Source organism: Falco punctatus (assembly GCF_963210335.1).
Source record: "Falco punctatus genome assembly, chromosome: 4".
NCBI lineage: Eukaryota > Metazoa > Chordata > Aves > Falconiformes > Falconidae > Falco > Falco punctatus.
This window is the reverse complement of record NC_137583.1, coordinates 24,481,286-24,500,680: the sequence shown is the minus strand read 5'-3', so window position 1 is coordinate 24,500,680 and position 19,395 is coordinate 24,481,286. Positions and strand designations below refer to the sequence as shown.

Genomic DNA, 19,395 nt, shown 5'->3' with positions numbered 1-19,395 from the left:
GGTTTTCCCATTAGCAGTTTCTGGTGGTTTAGTGAGCTCCTAATTAACTGGGTGTTAGTGCATCAGCAGGGGGCTCTAGTCTTCTGTTTCTTTAGTGTTGTGAAATGGATTCAAGTATGATAAGTGTACTTGGTGGGAGGGAATGAGTTTCCTACTCTGCTTATATCTGGGATGCTCAGACAACTGGTTACCCAGAGGGGAAGTTATCACCTTAAATGCAGAGTTCCTAGTAATCTCTTTGCAACTCATTAGTGTGTTGTCTTCAACAATTTGGGACTATTAACAACTCACCTGTCTCTTGTATTGTTTAGGGCTGGAAAACAGTGTTTCTAATCTTTTTGCCATTAATTATCCTAGATAGATTGTCTCAGATATACTTGTGGATGCTACAGTCATACTTCTGATGATGGTGAGTGAGTACGGTCTTCTTGGGTTTTCCCCTTTCCTCCCAAATAATCAGATGAATATATGGATTTTGCAAAAGCAGCTCAATTCAAGTTTACTTAAAATTTCCTTGCAAATACACCAATGCTTCCTAAATCTAGAAGCAGGCAGATGAGGTTGTGACATAACACTGGCTCTGACCCTACCCTGACAGAGGGCTCTCTAGTGATAGATCAAAAGTCGCTGATTCAGCACCCTCTATTTTATCAAGACAATGAGAAAAAAGTACCCAACTGCATTGAGAGAGCTCAGCAGAAGTCATCTTTGAGTCATTTATGAGCCAGCAGTATAGGAACTAAAATCCTGTTATGTCTTGGTTATGGTTCAGGATGTTGATGGGAGTTGCTTTTGCAGAGGTAGGAAGAAGAGATATGTATCTTCCATGCCCCTCTGTTTGTGGCTCGTAAGTCTATTCAGGCTGGAAGGCATCTCTGGAGTTCACTTGCCCAGTGACCTGCTCAAAGCAAGCCAGGCTATCTGCTGAGTTAGATTCCTTTCTTTTGAAATTCTGTGATGCTTACTCCTGAGCTGCGAAATTCCAAACCAGACCAGGAATAAAGATGTATCTATTAATGTCAGTCAGCGATTTCACACATTTAGGTAAAATCCCCTGTTCATACACTCAATTTCTGAAGAGTTTTCTATTTCCATCTCTGGAGTGGACTCGTGTTACCAAGTTTTGTGCTTTGGCTGTGATGGTGGTTGTATCCTGGTTTGGGAGCACACAGTAAACGAGCTACTGACAACTACTTCGTTAGTTAATTTTTCGAGGGTGAGTTGCATGGCACACTTCTGCTTTTACTTCTGCTGACTCTCGTGAGGGAGGACAGAAGTTGCTTTTGTCATTTCTTCACGAGTAAGACTCTTCATGGCCTCCTGTCGTGGTTTAACCCTGGCCGGCAACTAAGCACCACACAGCCGCTCACTCACTCCCCCCTCACCCAGAGGGATGGGGAAGAGAATCAGAAAGGAATGTAAAACTCGAGGGTTGAGATAAGAACAATTTAATAGGTAAAGCAAAAGCCACATACGCAACCAAAGCAAAGCAAAGCAAGGAATTCATTCACTACTTTCCATTGGCTGGCAGGTGTTCAGCCATCCCCAGGAAAGAAGGGCTCTATCGCCCATAACGGTTACTCGGGAAGACAAATGCCATAATGCCAGAAGTCCTCCACCTTCCTCCTCCTTCCCGCAGTTTATATACTCAGCATGACATTGTATGGTATAGAATACCTCTTTGGCCAGCCTGGGCCAGCTGTCCCAGCCATGTACCCCGCCCAACCTCCCGTGCCCCTCCAGCCCTCTCCCTGGCAGGGCCCGAGAAACTGAAAAGTCCCTGACCCAAACACCACCCAGCAAGAACCAAAAACATCAGCGTTCCATCAACACTGTTCTCACACCAAATCCAAAACACAGCACTGCACCAGCTACCAAGAAGGAAACTGACTCTGTCTCAGCTGAAACCAGCACATGGCCTTACTGGCACAAAGAAGAGGGAACAAAAAGCCTCCGTTCTTGAATTAATTGCCGTTTATGAACTTACTGCAGGACTGGCTATGGCAAACTTCTGGCGTACTTCACTTAATGAATTATCTTCTGATAAGAGGGAGTGTGGGTCTGTGTCACACAGTTAATGTTTTCATAGTTCAGTCAGTCACTTTTCCTCTTGACACGTGCATCTCTTCCTCCCCCTCAGCTTTCTCTGAAACTGTTGGACTTAATGCAAAGGACTCTACAAAGCATTGCTCCTTTTGCAATTTAGCATTGCCATCAATAAAAAACCCTGTAGAAGCAGTGATTGCACATCTTTTATGCATGCTTCGCCTGTGGTGATTGGGCATGTTGCAGGTAGCTTCGCTGAGGTTTGACTGCAGCACCTGTGTTGGAGCTTGTTCAGAGAAAGTTATGAATTATTGAGTATTGTGCTTCAGTCAAACAGGAGGAAAATTAAATGCTGCTCTCTTCAGCATTAGAAGCTCTAACCCAGTTTCTCACTGAGAGGTACCTCTAATTATTAGAGTGCTTTCTTCTAAAGGTATGTAGAACACAGTGATCCTTCAGAATCCCCATGGTTTTCCTTAAGAAATGTTAAACAGATTTAAACTCTCTATTTAAAGCTAGAAGGAAAACTTCCCATTTGTTTTGGCCATTTGTAAACCTTGGGAGGTAATATTGTATTGAGGGTCTTATTCTGGGCTGTAATAAACATCCTGGCTGGATCTCTTATCATTCAAGCGGTTGTTGAAAAATCACAAACCTTTTTACCTTTCAGGTCACTTATTCAAAACAGGCCCAGGTCACAGGGGACTGGAAGTCTGTTGCAACCTGGGCACTGCTCAGACTTGTACAGAGAAAGGTATGAAAAGGTATTAGAAACCAGAGAGGTTGTCCAGCACCACAGAATTTTGAAACGCTCAGATGGGTACTGTTGGCATATTACTGACATACTGGTTTGCATGGTTTGATTTCCTGAATTTGTTTTGTATACCTATTGACTAAAGCAGCAGAAAAGAGATCTCTAATGGATTTAGAAGGGAGTGGACTGAGAAAGCGCACTCACGGGGATTGCATTTAATTGTATTCCAGGAAGCGTGGAGCTTAGGAATATGGTTTAGTGGTAGACTCGGCAGTGCTAGGTTGACTCTATGGTCTTGAAGGTCTTTTCCAACCTAAATGATTCTATGATTCTATAAGCTGATTTGGTTTACATGGAAATGAAAAATTAAATACATTAAGCGTCCTTTATTGGGTACATCTAATGAAGATGCAGAGTGGCTAATACTCCTGGTGCGTGGTAATTTCCTGTATGTATATTTCTCTTCTGTTTTGATTTAGAAGCTGGCAGGGGCTTTTCTCTTTGGTTTTTTGTGGTGATACTTGTGGAAATCTTTATTTCAATAAGGAGGTCTGTGAGTATTACTAATGATCAGAAGCCCCTTAGTCCGCAGGTGAGGAAACCACCCTGGTTTCCCCAGGGGACAGTGGATAACTGATCTTAGAGCCAGCAGTGAAATTGGGTGCAGCTGCAGAACAGGAAGGAAAGCAAAAGAAATGGCTCGATAAAGAAGGCAGGAGGCATCTAGCAGAAAAATGATGTGGACAGACATTACGCAGTCAAGTATGGTGCCTGCCAACAGAAATTAACCTATTAAAATGTGAACAAACTGGAACTACCATAGGGATGTTGGAGTAGGTCAGTGATTAGAATCTTTGAGCAATTACAGATTAGATTGAAGCTATCACCCATGGAACTGCACCTTACACGTTCTGTGCCTCTTCATTGTAATGACCTTCAACAGATGGCCTTAAATTGTTGTGCTTCAGTTTTGCTACCTCTGAGACCAACTGACCCCACTGTGGAAGGTGCATATGGAGCCAAGAAGCTCCATATTGGCTGCACTTGTTTTCACATGCTCATGGAATTGCAGGCTAATGTAACTATAGCTCAGTGCATAGTCTTAGCAGGGCTTTGTATTCATAACATTTAGACAAGTATCAACCTCCCCCATCCCCTTTCCAAAGGTAAAGAAAAAAAATAATTACCTGATGTTTTGTGTTAAACTGCTTTTGTGCAGCAGTGCCATGGCTGTTAAACACTGTTCTCCAGTGTTCTTTGCCTATACCTTTTTTGCCGCTTAACTTCTAAAGCAGTCTTCTCTTTGAAGGGAATATTTATGCTAAGTGACTTTTGAATGACTGTCTGCTATAACCCACAAACAGGCAAATCCACTTCAGTGCTGCTCTTTGCATTAATGCAGCCAGCTGAAGCAGCCCAAAACTTTGAAACAGAAAAGGTCTTACATGGGTTGCATGTGATCCCTATCTGTATTGTGGGAGTACAGTGACATTCAGATACAGGACTTTTTCTTTACTTCCTTTCATACTATAAATAACACTAAAGTATTTTTTTTTTGTAGCTGGGAAGAATGAGGCCACGGGTGCACCCACTTAGCCAGTGTAGTTATTAATGGATATTGTAGCTTCAAGAAAATGCCTTGCAGCATTAGTGTGTCTTACTGCTAGGTAAGGTCAGTGGGTTTTTTCCTGCTCTGTGGTATGTCTCGCTCTTTCTCCCTCTTTATCCTCCTGTCTCTCTGCTGAAAGTTAATTGTGGTTGGCCATCCCCTGCTGGAAGGGGAGAAATAATAGTAGTCAAAGGGTTTAAATCACATGGATTTTTTTAACATAACCAAGTGTGTGCTTGAGCCCATTTTTTAATGAATCGTGACACTCAGAATTTCAAGTCAATTTCAAGGAACACCCTCTCTGTATTTTGATATCATAACTCCTTGACTGTTGGAAGCAGTATGAAATCATGGGAACCTGAGCTAATTTACTGTTATTTGAAAGTAAGAAATAAGTATATTCAGCAATTCTACTGAGATTCTCTGAGCTTTTCTGACCCCACCGCCCCCCCTTTCTCCCAAGAAGATAGAATTAGACAAGGAGACTGATAAATGGACTGCCATGTTTTATAAAGAGACTTGGGCCATGCTACCACATGCTAACTTCTCTTGGTATGTGGCCAGTTTTGACTAAAGCTAGAGTAGATAACCTGTCTTCTTTATGCCATGTAGACAAACTTACAAAAAATTGGGCTTATGTAGCTGCAGTTGCACCAGCATTTTGCTGTATGAATATGCTCCACACCTCTGTCCACAGCTCTTTACACTTTTAGCAGAATTCTTGTCTTCCACACAAATTTCATTTCTGAATGCTGCTGCTCTCTGAAAACCCCGAGATTTGGGTCGCATGCTCTTCCAGGCAGGAGGCACCTCAGAACACCACATGCTCCACTTCAGTGATGCTCAGGGACCTTTTGTTCTTGTGTAGTAGCGCTACTGTGTGTTGCTTCAGGCATAGTCAGCTGGCGAGTCAGCTGGGCTGTGCCTGTGAGCATGTGCTTCTGTGTTTATGCAGCACATTAATGTCCAATGCTTGTTCCAAACTTTTTTAAAAATAACTTTCATCATGATCTAATACAGTGGTCATATGAGGTTCACATGATTGTGTTTTTTCATAAGCATCCATGCTTTCGGTCTTCCCAGAAACTGAAACACACATTTTGGTTTTAATTGAAGAAATTGCTATGAAGCTTCTTAGGCTGCGTTGTCTTACTAGAGCTGACCTGCCCACATAAGTATTTGCCACTAATGGGAGCAGACCTCTTCTCTCCTCTTGCTTAACGCCTGTGTGCTGTTAGAGCAGCCCTTGGGTTGGATCTGGCGATTGTGGAGCTGTGGGGAGTCAGTTCAGGTGGTTAATCCATAGGAGATCAAATGGTGCTGAGAAGGAGAGAGAAGTGAAGATGGTTTTTCCTTGGATTGGCCACTGGAGCCAGCTCACTGCCATGAGCATCTGATGGGAGGGGAATGACAGGAATGTGTGGAAGACTGGTGTGTGGAGGATGGGACTGGGAGCAACCCTTTCAGGGGCAGTTTTCTGTTGTTAGATCTGAAACGCCACCTTAAATCAGTAGTAGTGATAACTTTGGAGGCTGAGGAAATAGAAGCACACTACTACATGTGGCATTTCTCTCTTGCTTGTGGGGTGCTGCTAAAACGACAGTGCATTCTGTCCTTGATTTGGATGATAAGCAAAACTGACCTTACAGGAATTGTTAAATGAATTGTTTCTTTAAATTAGTTTGCTGAAAAAATGTTGATCCTTTATTCATATCCAGTGACTTGTATCATATGTATACAATAGACTTTGGAGCCTGTTGGTTTGTGTGAGGACTAGAAGTGAAGAAGAAAATACTGCTTTTTGTGTCAGCAGTGAGCAAAAAACTAAAGACTATGCAATGTGCCATTTTAGATTTGAAATAATTTGATCTAAAAAGGCCAGGCAAGGAGCTCTTGCAGGCTGCTGCAGTTCAGTCACAGTTCATGTAATGTGACCGCATCTCCTATTTATTCATCGCTAGATGAAGAGTGCCTGAAAACGTGTTCTTCTCCAGGGCAATGCTGAAAGCTTGCAGGACTCAGGAGGGACTCTGGCACTGCTGGAGCTTTGTGGGATGTTACAGGTTTCTCAAAATAAACATCCATTGAGTGGTCAGCTGGCAAAAATGGAAAGCTGGTTGCTGCAGGATTTGGGTTGCAGAAATCATCATCTATCATTTAGGTGTTTTCCACGCTGAACATAATATAAACATCTGATTTAAAAAGAAATCCTTCCTATATAATGGGCATGGTTATAGGTCTGATCTGGATTGAAGAGATACTCATACTTTCTTTACAAATTTTCTCAAAGCCATTGAGTTTTGTTGATCTTTTCTACTTCTTCGCTAACTGTCGCGACGGAGGGAAGACACAGTCACTCAATATGAGTGATCAGCAGACTTCGTTTATTGTCTCTTACAGTCACCTTTTATGCCTTGTTATAATTAGCTCACACATATTACAAAAGTTAAGCTCATTATTGGTTAGTTGCCTAAATACCAAGTCCGCCCCTAGTTTCTCTTCTGTAGTTATCTGTTCCCACCTGCAACATTCGTTTCCCAGTGAAATCTTCCTGTTATTGTGTAACAAAAACAGCCAAAGACAGTGTATTTTGCTTTACTTCAGATAAGCTGAGAGCGATGTGCATTTTTGTCCAGCCAGCTGGACTATGTCTATGAGACCTTTTTCAGCTAGCCAGTTATCTACAATTCCCCCGTTTTTATTTTGGGCGACATAGGCCTGGTTGACCATTTTCAATAACAGCATTTTAACACAGGAAAATACACAGCCAACTTATAAAATCTCAGTTCAGAAGGATAATTCCTGAAATACTTGAAAAATAAAGTTAGCTTGAAGCTTTAATTTAGATGCTCTTTCTGTTCCAGTGATATAAAAAGTTTAAAAAATTCAAAGGTAATTTTAAAGTTCTGAACATGGACTAATGCAAGCTCAAAACCCAAAAAGAAACCAAACTGATGTTTGACTAGGAATATTTGCAAATATTTTAGTGGAAAATCCCTGACCATTAACAATTTTCTGTCCAAATAACAACTGCCCTTATGCAACCAACCAGTCCATACATTTTCTGAGGAATACCTCATTGATATCAAAGAATTAACAAAGGGAAAAAAATTAGTTCTAAGCCATATACATTCATAAGTGGATTTTTCAATAGTTACATACAGATTTACACACTAAGCCATAATGGCTTGTAGGTGATACACACAAGAAGAGTACATTGCTTATCTGTCTGAATGTCTATGCTGAATTTGACAACTGTGCCACAAGCCAAGCCTACATGGGTGCTGTATGTTATGCACGTTCCTTAACAAACAGAAGTATAATAGGCAGATTCCCAAGATCTAGTCCCCAACCTAATTATATTATTTTGTAGCCAATTAAGGAAAATAACACAAATGTGCATATCTACATGTGCACACACCTTTTAGTTCAGAACCGATCTGTGATAAAAGGCCTTAACCTTATGGCATCATCGAATCTTAATGAGTACAGTAATTAAAAATGCGGTCTTACTGTAAGTGCGATTTATGCTGACATTCCCTCAAATGCTACACGTATTTCTCACTCAACTGCCTCAAGTTAAAATAGTAGTATTTGTTAATATGTATTAAAAAATCGTTAATTCTCTACAATAGCAGTTGACTTCCATAACACTATGTAAGCAGAAGAGGCTTTAGATGGGTTTTCTGAATACTAACAATTTATTTTAGACTGTCTAAACTCAGGTCTTGAAAGATTTCACTCTGCCAGACATAGAAACACTGTTGCACTCCAGTTGTGATATGCCTTTTCCCAAGTTGTCACATGCACATCTCTCTCAAGCAACATTATTGTTAAAGTTTCTCTCTGCTACATAAAAGCATATTGCACTTGTAGATACAAAAGACAGCACCCTTACTTAGATTATTACCTTATTACCTCATAACTCTTGGTATACCTTGTATCTCTGATTTCATCACTTCAAAAATTCACCAGGAGCAGATAAACCCACAGCATCAGACTAAACTACACCTTAACTGCCGATTCAAATAAAGGCATTCTCTTTAGATATGCCTAATGCTTACAAATAATTTTGGCTGGTTTTGATCAAAAAACTGTTATTACAATAATGATCAAAAATAATAATCCCGTTTGCAAAATGTCTTTAAGCCAGCCTCCTAGTCCCAACCAATTTCCACATTCAGAATACAGCATAAATACAGAATACAGAATAAATTATCTCCATCAAGGCAAAAAGGCTTCTTTTTAAACACAGAGATGTTTGCTAGTTCAAAGCAGAAACCCATTTCTTGTAGGTGACATCTGAAGCACTTTTTTTTTTTTTTTTTTTTTTTTGTGGGCTTGTAATCAAGTCCGTATTTTTCCTTGAGAAGCTTAAGCTGTTCCACTTGTTTCAGGAGTGTTTCCAACTCTGAGTTGTCGAATAGGTCCGTATTTCCCAAATATATCATACATTTCCTCCGCTGTGATTTTATACGTCAGGTTCCGAATATAGAGGATCTGATTGACCTCTGGGGCCAGCCAGATGTTAGCTCGCTTGGCCGCTTGCATCGCCATGGCGCCGATCGGAGGGGGGGGGGGTGCCGCCTTGGAGAGAAACCACGGCGGGGAAGGGGCCTGCCGGGCCGCGCGCCGCCACTCGCTGCTGCCGCGGGGGTCCCGGATGCTATCCCATACGCTAATAACCCGGGTAATGCCTTTTTACAATCTATGTCCCGAACGCTCCGCTTTTCTAAAAAGCATATGAGCGAATCATACGTTGCTTGTCTCTCCATACCTTCGTCAGCACTGTTGCAGCCTTTGCGGGACTTCGGCGACGCATGGCCGGCGGGACCCTCTGTAGGTGCTCCCGGGCGCGGGGACTGTGCCCTTCCGCCTCCTGCGCTGCTTTCAGGACCGGTACCCGAATCTCCGTCGAACCGTGGCTCGCAGGTTCAGCCCTCTCTAGGGTCCCTGTTCGGGCGCCATTTGTCGCGACGGAGGGAAGACACAGTCACTCAATATGAGTGATCAGCAGACTTCGTTTATTGTCTCTTACAGTCACCTTTTATGCCTTGTTATAATTAGCTCATACATATTACAAAAGTTACGCTCATTATTGGTTAGTTGCCTAAATACCAAGTCCGCCCCTAGTTTCTCTTCTGTAGTTATCTGTTCCCACCTGCAACATTCTTTTCCCAGTGAAATCTTCCTGTTATTGTGTAACAAAAACAGCCAAAGACAGTGTATTTTGCTTTACTTCAGATAAGCTGAGAGCGATGTGCATTTTTGTCCAGCCAGCTGGACTATGTCTATGAGACCTTTTTCAGCTAGCCAGTTATCCACAGCTAACTACTTGATTTCTACAAATTCTTCCAGACTTTTCCTATCTGAAATACCATGAGAAGGTCTTCATTCACTGCGTGGGAAAAATTTCTGTGGTGAGCTATGAGGGACAGTAGGTTGACTTTAGCATTTTATTGACAATTCTGTACTGATGGTTTTATTGTCCGTCCATATTGATGGAGCCAGGAGAACTGTGAAGATTCAGGGAGTATCCTTTTACATGAGCCTAGACCTAAGCATTTTGTTAGATATTCAAAGTTCAGGACTGTGCTATGTTCCACATTATCTTGCTTAATATTAATACGATTCAGTAGGCACTGCATATTACTGATCTGCAGGCAAAAATATGGTCTCATCGTGACTATTTTTAGTATTAGACTATCCAAACTCAGCAAGAGTACCAATAGTGGCTCCCCAAAAATGGTAAAATATGCTAAGAGATCGTCTGTATAGGAGATTCTTTTGTGTACTGCAAACATTAAACAGAAGATTATAGTTATATAGACAATCTCGTTTCCTCAGGAAATATGGAACTTGGTACTGCTGCTCAGAAATGTAAAAGATGGACCTTGCTGCCGATGTCGGTGGAGAGTTGCTGGAAATTAGTCAGGCATGTTTGTCCCACTTTAAAATTGTATCCTTTCAGAATACTCTTGCCTGGCAAAATAAATGTACCTTGGGTAAGTAAAAATCACTGGTTCAAACGGGTGGAGTTACTGTAGGCTTGTAGTATGAATGTGAAAACCAGAGGACAACCATTTGTAGGCATTCCTCTGGCATTGCCTTTCTGCAGTAATCGTGCTGTTATAGGTTCATGCTACAAATAATTTTCTGCAGTGTTTGGTTCTCTTTGCTGTCTTGAGAAATTACCTTAGTCTGCATGAATTTGCACCCAAAGAATAACATTACGCTTGGCGAAGCGGCTGTTTTGCAGCCACTTCTTGGAACAGGACATGGTACTGCTGCCGCAGTCCTTCTGCACTGTAGATTCTCCGCTGATTGCGATGTAATTTCCTCATCAGGTGAGCTGGAAATACTCTCTCCCTCATCCGTCAGTCACTACAAAACACTGAAGGAGTCGAGGAGAGGGTCTAAGTAAGAATTCTGGATTATCTGCCACAGTTGCAAGCTTTCATATCTTTGGCATGCAGTTCCGTTCCCTTCTCTCCCCGTTTTGGTGTTTGTGTCTGTTGGGCTCAGCTGCCTTCCAGAGGTGAAGTACACAGATGAGCCTCCCAATGTGTTCTGGAGTGATGTAGTTAGTTATTTTTCTTCATCTTCTCCAGTCCAGTTACCTTTCCTGCCTCCTCTCTCCCATAGCGGTATTTTGAGGTATGGTTTCTTTTCTGGTGCTATTTGGTTACATGTTCCAGATGTTATTTAACAGCCTATTTAATCTTCCAGTTAAATGAAGGGGAAAAAGCCAACCCAAACCTTCAGTTTCTTATTGTCAGTAGTAAAGCTTATCTGAACTGTTTAGAGAGAGGTATTTTAAAATGAGAAAGTCAGACGCATTAGCAGACTGAGGGGGAAGAACTTTGGGCTGTTCTGGTCTCAACAGAGCAGGTTTGTGTCTAGTATGGTTTGTCGGCTTCTGTCTTTATTTCAGGAAGGGCTCAGAACTCTGCTGTGGTAGCTCGGGGAGATTGGTGAATCTGGCATTTGATTTCTAAAGAAGCCCATGTTGTTGGATGCTTCGGTATATGTGGTGCTGTGCAGCACCTTCCTGGCAAAGCCTAGCTCAGTCCATGCCTGCATGGCACGCTGCCAGTACCTGGGGGGCAAGTAGAAGCCCACGTAAATTCACCTTGGTCAGAGAGCTTCACACAAGTGAGAGAAATGGTTGTACTCAATTTGAAGTGAGAAGTTTGGTATGAAAATTCAATTTTAAAGTAATGTATTCCTTATTCTGCTGTGTTGTTTCCGTAGCAGTTCTTCATGATTAGATGTACTGTCATTCTCCTGAGCAGAGTGTCTCTGTTGCTCAGGGTGGTTGTTTTGTTGCTAGCTGGCATGGGCTGGATTTTTTTTTTGTTTAACCTTCTGTGCATAAGCTGGGTTAAATGTATATATTGGTGAAAATAAAGTAATGGAAGGGATCAATTTTAATTGCTGCTCATGGTGCTTTTAACTAAAGAAGCTCTTGCATTTAGTTACTGTGGACAGACAAGTCTGTAAGTCCTTTTTTGCTGATGTTGATCGTCTGTGTCCATATTGTTTGCTGAGTTGCATGTGTGATTGGCCCTGCTGTGTAGTGCTGGTGGAGCCTGGATCAGGTTCTTGCTGACAGCTGTGCAGGGTTGGATTACCAAAGAGATCACCCAGCCTGGCGGGGTGGAGGAGCTCTGCTTTCCTGGCTGGGGCAGGGCAGCCCTGCAGCTGAAGGCTCCTTCCCATGGGCCCTGGCAGCTGGGATCTGGGAGAAGGACGTGCCTTTGCCACTGTAAGGTGGAGAAGGCAAGACTGGTTAGTGAGCCTGGGGAGGACTGGGGAGAAGGGAGACGGGAGTGCCAGCTCATCTGCTCACACGTGGTCTCAGTGTAGAAGCCGAGAAGCTCTGCCTGGTCTGGCGTGTGATGAGCAATTAGTGAAATTTGTGCAGCCTTACAGTACTGGCACTTTATACAGTCAGGAAAAAGGAAGCATGCTATGGTGCATTAAACTCGATTGTTCAGGCTGTTGTGGAGTTTCTAGATACTGTTCCTGAACTCTTGTCACAGTTCATCTAATGGACAACTTCTAGTACACTTGGACACTTCTGGAGGATCATCCTCCTCTTACCCGCCCATGCCCTGGCCCTTCATGACCGGGTTTCATTGGAAGTGTTTGTTTCAAAATGTTTTTGTTGATCCAACCATCTGGAATGTGACCTTTGTATCTATTTGTTTTTTGACTGTACTTACTTAACAGCTTTAGCAAGGTAAAGGGAAATTTGACATTGAACTTCAAAGTCTAGAGAGAAGAAGTGTTTAAAGTATTAAGATTTGTTGAAGAGCATATATGTATACTACGTATGCTGAAGATTTTCTAGGTTTGGATGGTTCAAGCTTACCAGTCAGTGCAAGAACCTGATCCTGTGTCCGTGACCTCCTCGGGGCCTCTGCTGAAAGAACCTCTCCCCAGCCAGTGCCTCGCTGCCAGGTTCCTGCGTGTGCCTGGGGCAGCAGGTTCTCTGCGCTGGAATGGAGTAAGGGCAGCACCAGGCTATCACACTGGCATTTACCACCAGAGCAGTCGTTTAGCATCTTGGCCAGAGAAGCGGTAGCAGCACAGATGAGATGAGTTCTGTTCTTTACTGCTGAAATATTGTCGTCCAGTTGAGTCCAGCAGAAACATGCCCCACAAGGAACTGCATGGTACCGTCTGCTAGTCCGGTGTCTGCTTACAGCAGAGCTGCTTCAGGTGCATAAGGCTGTTCCCTTCGCAGTTGACCACACTCTGTATGCATCAATTTGGGGAGGTTGGTATGGTTCATTCCTGATAAATGGTGATCTAGTGGCTGGATTCATTTGGCAGCAGATCCAAAATTATGTATACTGAAGGATTTAAAATGCATCCCAAAACCTTGAGAATCACAGAATTACTGCAGTTGGAAGAGACTTCTGGAGGTGTCTGGTCTGACCCCTGTGCCCAAGGCCAGGGCAGCTAAAGCAGGACCATGGCCTGGGTTTTGGCTGACTCTGGGGATGGAGTGCAGATAACCTACTGCAGCCTTTCATCACCCTTGCGGTAAAAAATGTGTGCGGTTTTGTTTGGTTGTTTGGGGGTTTTTTTATGTTTAAAGTGCCTCCTATGCGTCCTTCATAACTTCACAGTGAACAGCTTCAGCACAGGCACATCTTTTAAGATATTTGCTCTCCTTTCAGGACTTAAACTTTCTTTGAAAATTGCAGTTGATTTAATGCTGTAAGCCAGGAATCCTGTCGGACCAAGACATTAAGGAGGAGGATTTTGATGATAATACAGGTTGTAAGGAAGATGCAGAGCCCTTTGTGCCCTCATAGACTGAAAATGGTTGCTGAGGTAGCAGGGGAGTAGGAGCAAATACTTCAAATGAAAAGTGAATAACTGTATGTAGCTGTTCTGCCAGGAGGCCTGCAATAAAAGTAAATAACCATTCAGTACTTCATGTAGAATGTTCCAGTTAGTATGTGAAAGAAGGCAGTTTTGTTACAGATTTGTTATTAGTTAGAATTAATCAACCACATTTGATTTTATAGAGTTATTTTAATAGGAATATAGAGTTATAAGAAATACTTTAATGAAACTTGTACAGCAACAGCTGCTATGAAATCCTCTGTACAGCCCAGTACCAGGGCCGAAGGAATTGGTCAAAATCACCTAGTAGGAATGTTTAGAACTTGGATAACAGACTTAAGATTCAAGATGATTGTTTATATGTAACCTAGGAGAATGTACTAAAATGTCAAAATGTAGAATTAATGGGAACTGGGGAGAGTCGAGTGAAGCAACTCGTAGTTACCTGCCAAGAAACAGTTACCTTAAGTAAAAGGTAATTCTGGCAGGGGGAGATCGCGACCACCAACTCATGTACCACCTACCCAAATAGTACCCCAGACCCATTTCCAGACCTTTCTAACCTTTACTGCACAGAATCAGATGTGGGAGGAGAGCATGTTAATGATTTTTGGGAAATACTGTTTATGCATGAATATTTAATGAATATGTATGAACGAGTTCTATATAAGGTGTATGATTTTGAAACTTGGTGTGCGTTGGTCGTGAGAGGACTCACTCATGCACCCGGCTGTCAATAAAGAAGTGTCTGCTTATCTACATCACATTGGTGTCAAGAAGTTCTTCATTCCGACATCTTGGTAAGTTTCCTGAAGTTTCTCTAAATAGAGGTGAAATGGCTGAGATGTGAAGATAAAAGCTTGACCAGGTTCTGTGAAATATAAGCGGTTTCTGCAGTATGCAGGGTCTGTGTTAATATGATGATTGCATTTTGCATGCAGCTCTTTTAAAGCCATATGTATACTTTTTAAAAAAATAATCTCACTGTGCATCAGCTACTGTCTGTCACTCTGTCTAGCCATGTGTTTCAGGTTAGGATTAGTAGTTAAGGTTAAGGATTAGTAGTCTAGGTTTTTTTCTGCTTCCTCGTGAGTAAACATGATTTCTAGATTAAATGACTGCTCTGTTCCAGGAGGCAATTACCTGAAAGATTAAATAGCTTGTGTGTAGAGAATGGTGCTGATGTCTTGGTGGCCCATGGTAGTATTTCAGCTAGAGACTTGCTGCACAGTACTATAAACCTTATTTCTATTAATTTCGTTGGTGAAAAATGGACAGAGTATGTATATCACGTTCTATAGACAAGGCAGTAATTTGCATTAGATACTTTGTTATGTCATGGAGAAGCAACACTTAATTATTTAAGTGGCTCAGTGAATATTTTGACTGAAACTCCATCTGCCAATGGAGAAATTAGTTCTATTTTTAACAACATGAGACACTCTTCTGCAATTATTCAGCAGAGTTGCTTCTGAGAGGGTATTTTCATGCACTACTTTTGACTTTCTCCTGGGTGAGGTTTGTGTGTGATCTTCTGTGTATGCTTGTTGTCTTACAGCAAAGCTGAGCTGTCTTCAGCTAATCAGTGACAGTTTTCATTAAAAATGTGTGGAAAAACTGCAGTCAGGAAGCAGAAAAAAACTAAGTACTTTCAGAAAAGTTTCATTGCCTACTTTAAGGCCAGGCTTTTAAATAGAGAGTTGTTAAGCAATTAGAGTTGGTACAATGAGAAGGCAGGACTCGTTGGATGGCTCCCTTTCGTGAGATGGATGCTGAAAGTTACACAGCTGGGAAACAGAGATAGTGCTTTTGGTGGAAAGAGCTATGTGACTTCAGCTGTCCTCTTTTAACTGCCAGACATTAGTTTGAATAACTGGGTTAATGAAAAATACTCTACTGTAACTGTTAGTTATCTTGGGTGATTTTACTAAAGGGTCTGCGAGTGACTCCAGAAGCAGCTGTGAGTGAGATGGTGTTATGGAACTGGGGAGGGCACAGACAGATGCTGCCTGGAGGGGAATATGCGTCCGTTGGCTGAGGAAGACGCTGCCCTTGCCATTTGGTTTCTAAGCTATTGATTAAATGTAATGGAATTTCTCTGTGAGCTAATTCCCATAGCAACAAATTTTACTTTACTGCCAGTTCAAGGCTTGTATGTCTGTTTGGGTTCTGTTCATGGCAGTGCCATGCAGCCACAAAACTGTTCAGAGGAGCATGTGCCTGGAGCGTTTGCATGCGTATGGAGCAGCGGTGCGCTCGGCAGGGTGTTGGAAGCGCACTGTGCTGGTGGGCAGCGATCGGCGTCAGCTGTGCAGCTGTGAACGCTGCTTACCAGCAGTTTGAGAGGTGACTCTAGCTGTGTGGGCTTGTTGTGACCCAGGCGGGACCTTACAAGCCATCTAAGTAGTCATCAGTAGCAAATACTAGGCAGAACCTGTATGGTAAATTGGGACTAAGAATGAATTAATATGTATCGGCATCAATGTGTTATTACAGTAAACCCTAGAAATGTGCCAACCTGAGTTCAACCAAAGCTTTCTTTAACTGTTACTAATTTTTTTTTCAGAACATGTTTTAAGTTAAGCCAGACTGAGACATCTGAAATTTTTACATTTTAATTACAAAAAAACTAAAAATAGAGGCAGGCACAAGGAAGATCTTGCTTTCCAAATATTGAGCAGTATAAAAGCTTAAACCAGTGTGAGACAAAGGAATTACATGATAATTCCAGCATGTTGTAGGATTATCAGCAATCCTCCGCTATGTTGGCTTCTGCAAAAGTTCATGCTCTCGGTATGGGTTTAGAGCATGTCAGTCCTGAAACTACCTATATATTTGCTGTGCAAGAAGATGGGACAAGGTTCCCTTTAAAAACTGATCAGTTGGCAGGGACTGCAATAAGAATGAAAGATACGCTTGCTGGCTAAACTTGAAGTGCATTTATTTCTCACAACTGTAAACCCAAGTGAGGTGGAAGTTAAGTCGGAACACCAAGCTTGTGTTTTGAGGTTGAGGGGAGTGGAAGGAGGAGTATGAGACTTGTTGGTTTAAAGCCCATCTTTTGTTGTTGGCAGTTTTTCTCAATGTTCCTGCAGTTCTTGCACCTTTTTTGTTTTTTTGTCTTTAAACCCATGGCCTTTGCTCACGCTGCTGTTGAGCAGGGCTGCTGAGCAAAGGCAGAAGTCGAGTGGGTGGGAATGCTTGTCAGCTTGGCTTTAGAGGCTGAATCCCGATAGGCCACCCTCCCAGGACAGCTTGTGGCAGGGCAGACTTCCCCTGACACAGGATCATCATAAACTTGGGAAGCTGCTACTAAGTAGATAGTTATTACCGATCCAGAGAATATACTAATGTAGACGATCTGTGTGTGTGACCTGAAAAACTGTGAGAGAAATACACAGTGTGGTGTCTCTTAGACTTAAGTATCCACCTCTGCTTTCCTTGAACGAGTATGCTACAGACAGCCAGGCTGATTAGCAATTAACAGACCATAATCCATGTGAAAATATGCCTGGTGAGTAAATCGGTGTCTCCTAAAAATAACTCTGTTTTTAAGGATAGATCTGTTACGAATAGATGGCGAACACAGTTGTCTGACTGCAGAGCAGTAAGCTATGAAGGAAATTCTCTCACTTCTCCTTCCCCAGAAGAATAAATCATCTCGCCACCCAATGGTTTCCCAAAACACATAGGGTATGCTTGCTCAAGGCATAAAATAAAAGCCTCATCTTGATGCGTTTTTCCCAGCAGGCTCATTCGCGCCCCAGATCTCGCTGGGATCTGTTCTACCTGTCATGCCCTGTGGATCTGCGCTTGGCGGAGAGGGGCAGGAGGAAAGCTTCTTCTCCCGGAGTGATGGCCCTGCACTCTGTCCCGCCGGCAAGGGACAGCCCAGACGCACTGTGACTTTGGGCCACTTTTCCAGTTGATGGGTCCTTCCACTTTTCTCAGGGCATGCCGACTGCCGTATGGCACCCCAAAGCTGTGCAGGGGCACTGGCTGGGTGACGGGTGTTACCTCTGGCTCACCTGGCGCTGGGCAATGCCACAAGGCTTCTGTGACAGCTTCAGCAGAGCAGGTTTGGAGTTCCTCTGCAGTTAGCTCCTTAACTTGTTACAAGGAGTCTGAGCAACCTCCTGTGGCAGGTTGCAGAGGAGGAGACTGAGGTTACACCTTGTGCAGAGCACTAGAAGAGGGAGGTGTAGAGTGTGGCATGCAACCCAGCGGTCACCCTTCTGGAAGAAAACATGAGGTGTTTTACTGCTCAAGACTGTGTTGGGGGTTGCTTGGTAGGTTTTTCTGTTTAAAATAAACTTCCAAGACTGTTGCCAGCAGATGTATTCTGCTTTTTGGTGGTGTTATTCTCCAGAAGACGACTCTCACCTCAGATGTGTTCCTGATGGGGTCAGCAGTGAATTATTTTTAGCAGAGTCGGTAGCTCCTCTGCAGTGCATTCATGCCTTGCTTGTCCAGAGCTACAGTTGCTTTTTCAAACATGCGTTCGGGGTTTCTGCCAAGACACCCAGGGTACTACTGCTTCATATTACAAGGTCCCGCTTTGTCAGGGCAGAATTCAGCCTGGTAGGGCTGGAGCTGGTCCCTGCTAACGTAACTCTGCAGTACAGCATGTTCGGCCGGCGGAGGGGTGCTGGGGTTAGACTGCATGCTTCCCTTGCTGCGCACCCAGCATGGAGGGCTCGCTGCCTGCCTCCGAAACCGTACGTTTTGTGGCTTTCTCCTTTCTCGGATGTCAGGGTTTAAGGGTTGCGAATGCAGCTGGTTTGCTTGGCAGAGACCCGAGTCACCAGTGAATGCCCAGGCTCAGCACTCTTGCTAGCTGCTGCTGGAGTTTGCTTTTTAAAAATCGGTCTGTGAGCTGCTGTGTATTGTGACGCCAGAGGGGTGAAATGAAGTGTCTTCTGTCCATCCCCTCGCAGGACTTGAGTTCGATTGCTTTTCTCTGCTGTTGCTCTGCAGTGAGCAATGTTTGTGGCCCAGCTTGGGCTCATTAGTAAAATATGGAAAACTGCTTGCTCTGCTGAGGTGCTGTTTGTCTTTTAAGCGTTTGGTCTGATCTTGCTGTGAGGGTAAAGATTTTGTGTTGGGAGATTTGCCAGGAATGCAAAGAATCTGCAATTGGAATGGTTTAATGATTAGGAAAGGTTTCTAATAGGAATGATTTCTAATACCAGAAGCCCGTGTCTTTTGTACTTATGATTAAGGCTTCTCCAGTTACGGCAAGTGATTTCTTCCAGGGAGCTGTGCAGCCAGGCTGTCTGGCGATCGGCCTCCATGGAGCATTCTGGAATTTCTCCCAAACAGCACAGAATGTGGAGGATTTGTCAGCAGATGCCATGTGCAGGTTTAGTGAATGACAAGGAACGTGAACAGTGGAGGAAATGTGGCTGAGATCAACTTTTTATACCGTTTAGAGTCTCTCCAGCATTTAACAGTTGTGTTTCATCAGGACGGTAAGGCAGCCTGAGGGAGCTCCCTGTTGTTCAAGAGGGACTGTGCTTTTCTGGAGGTCTGCCTGCCTGTCCTAGCCTTGCTAGAAATGCTCAGGGTGACGGGAGGGTTGGGTGCTTCGCTAGGAAAGCAGTGGCGAAGCCCACAGCAGTTC

The 19,395-nt window shown here is 43.2% G+C and overlaps 1 protein-coding gene across 12 annotated transcripts in view; it reads left to right on the top strand.

Moving 5' to 3' along the window:
- The window catches only part of TMCC1 (transmembrane and coiled-coil domain family 1), a 119,869-nt gene that overhangs the window by 63,216 nt on the left and 37,258 nt on the right, over positions 1–19,395 (top strand). Inside the window, exon 1 of one of the 12 annotated variants that reach the window (XM_080387608.1) lies at positions 10,284–10,414. The exons of 10 other annotated variants lie outside the window; for them this stretch is intronic. In XM_080387608.1, coding sequence (XP_080243734.1) covers positions 10,313–10,414 — 102 coding nt within the window. In that variant the 5' untranslated portion in view covers positions 10,284–10,312. Of the gene's footprint in view, positions 1–10,283; positions 10,415–14,004; positions 18,491–19,395 lie in introns of those variants that run through there. One more of the 12 variants, XM_080387598.1, reaches the window with a different exon arrangement.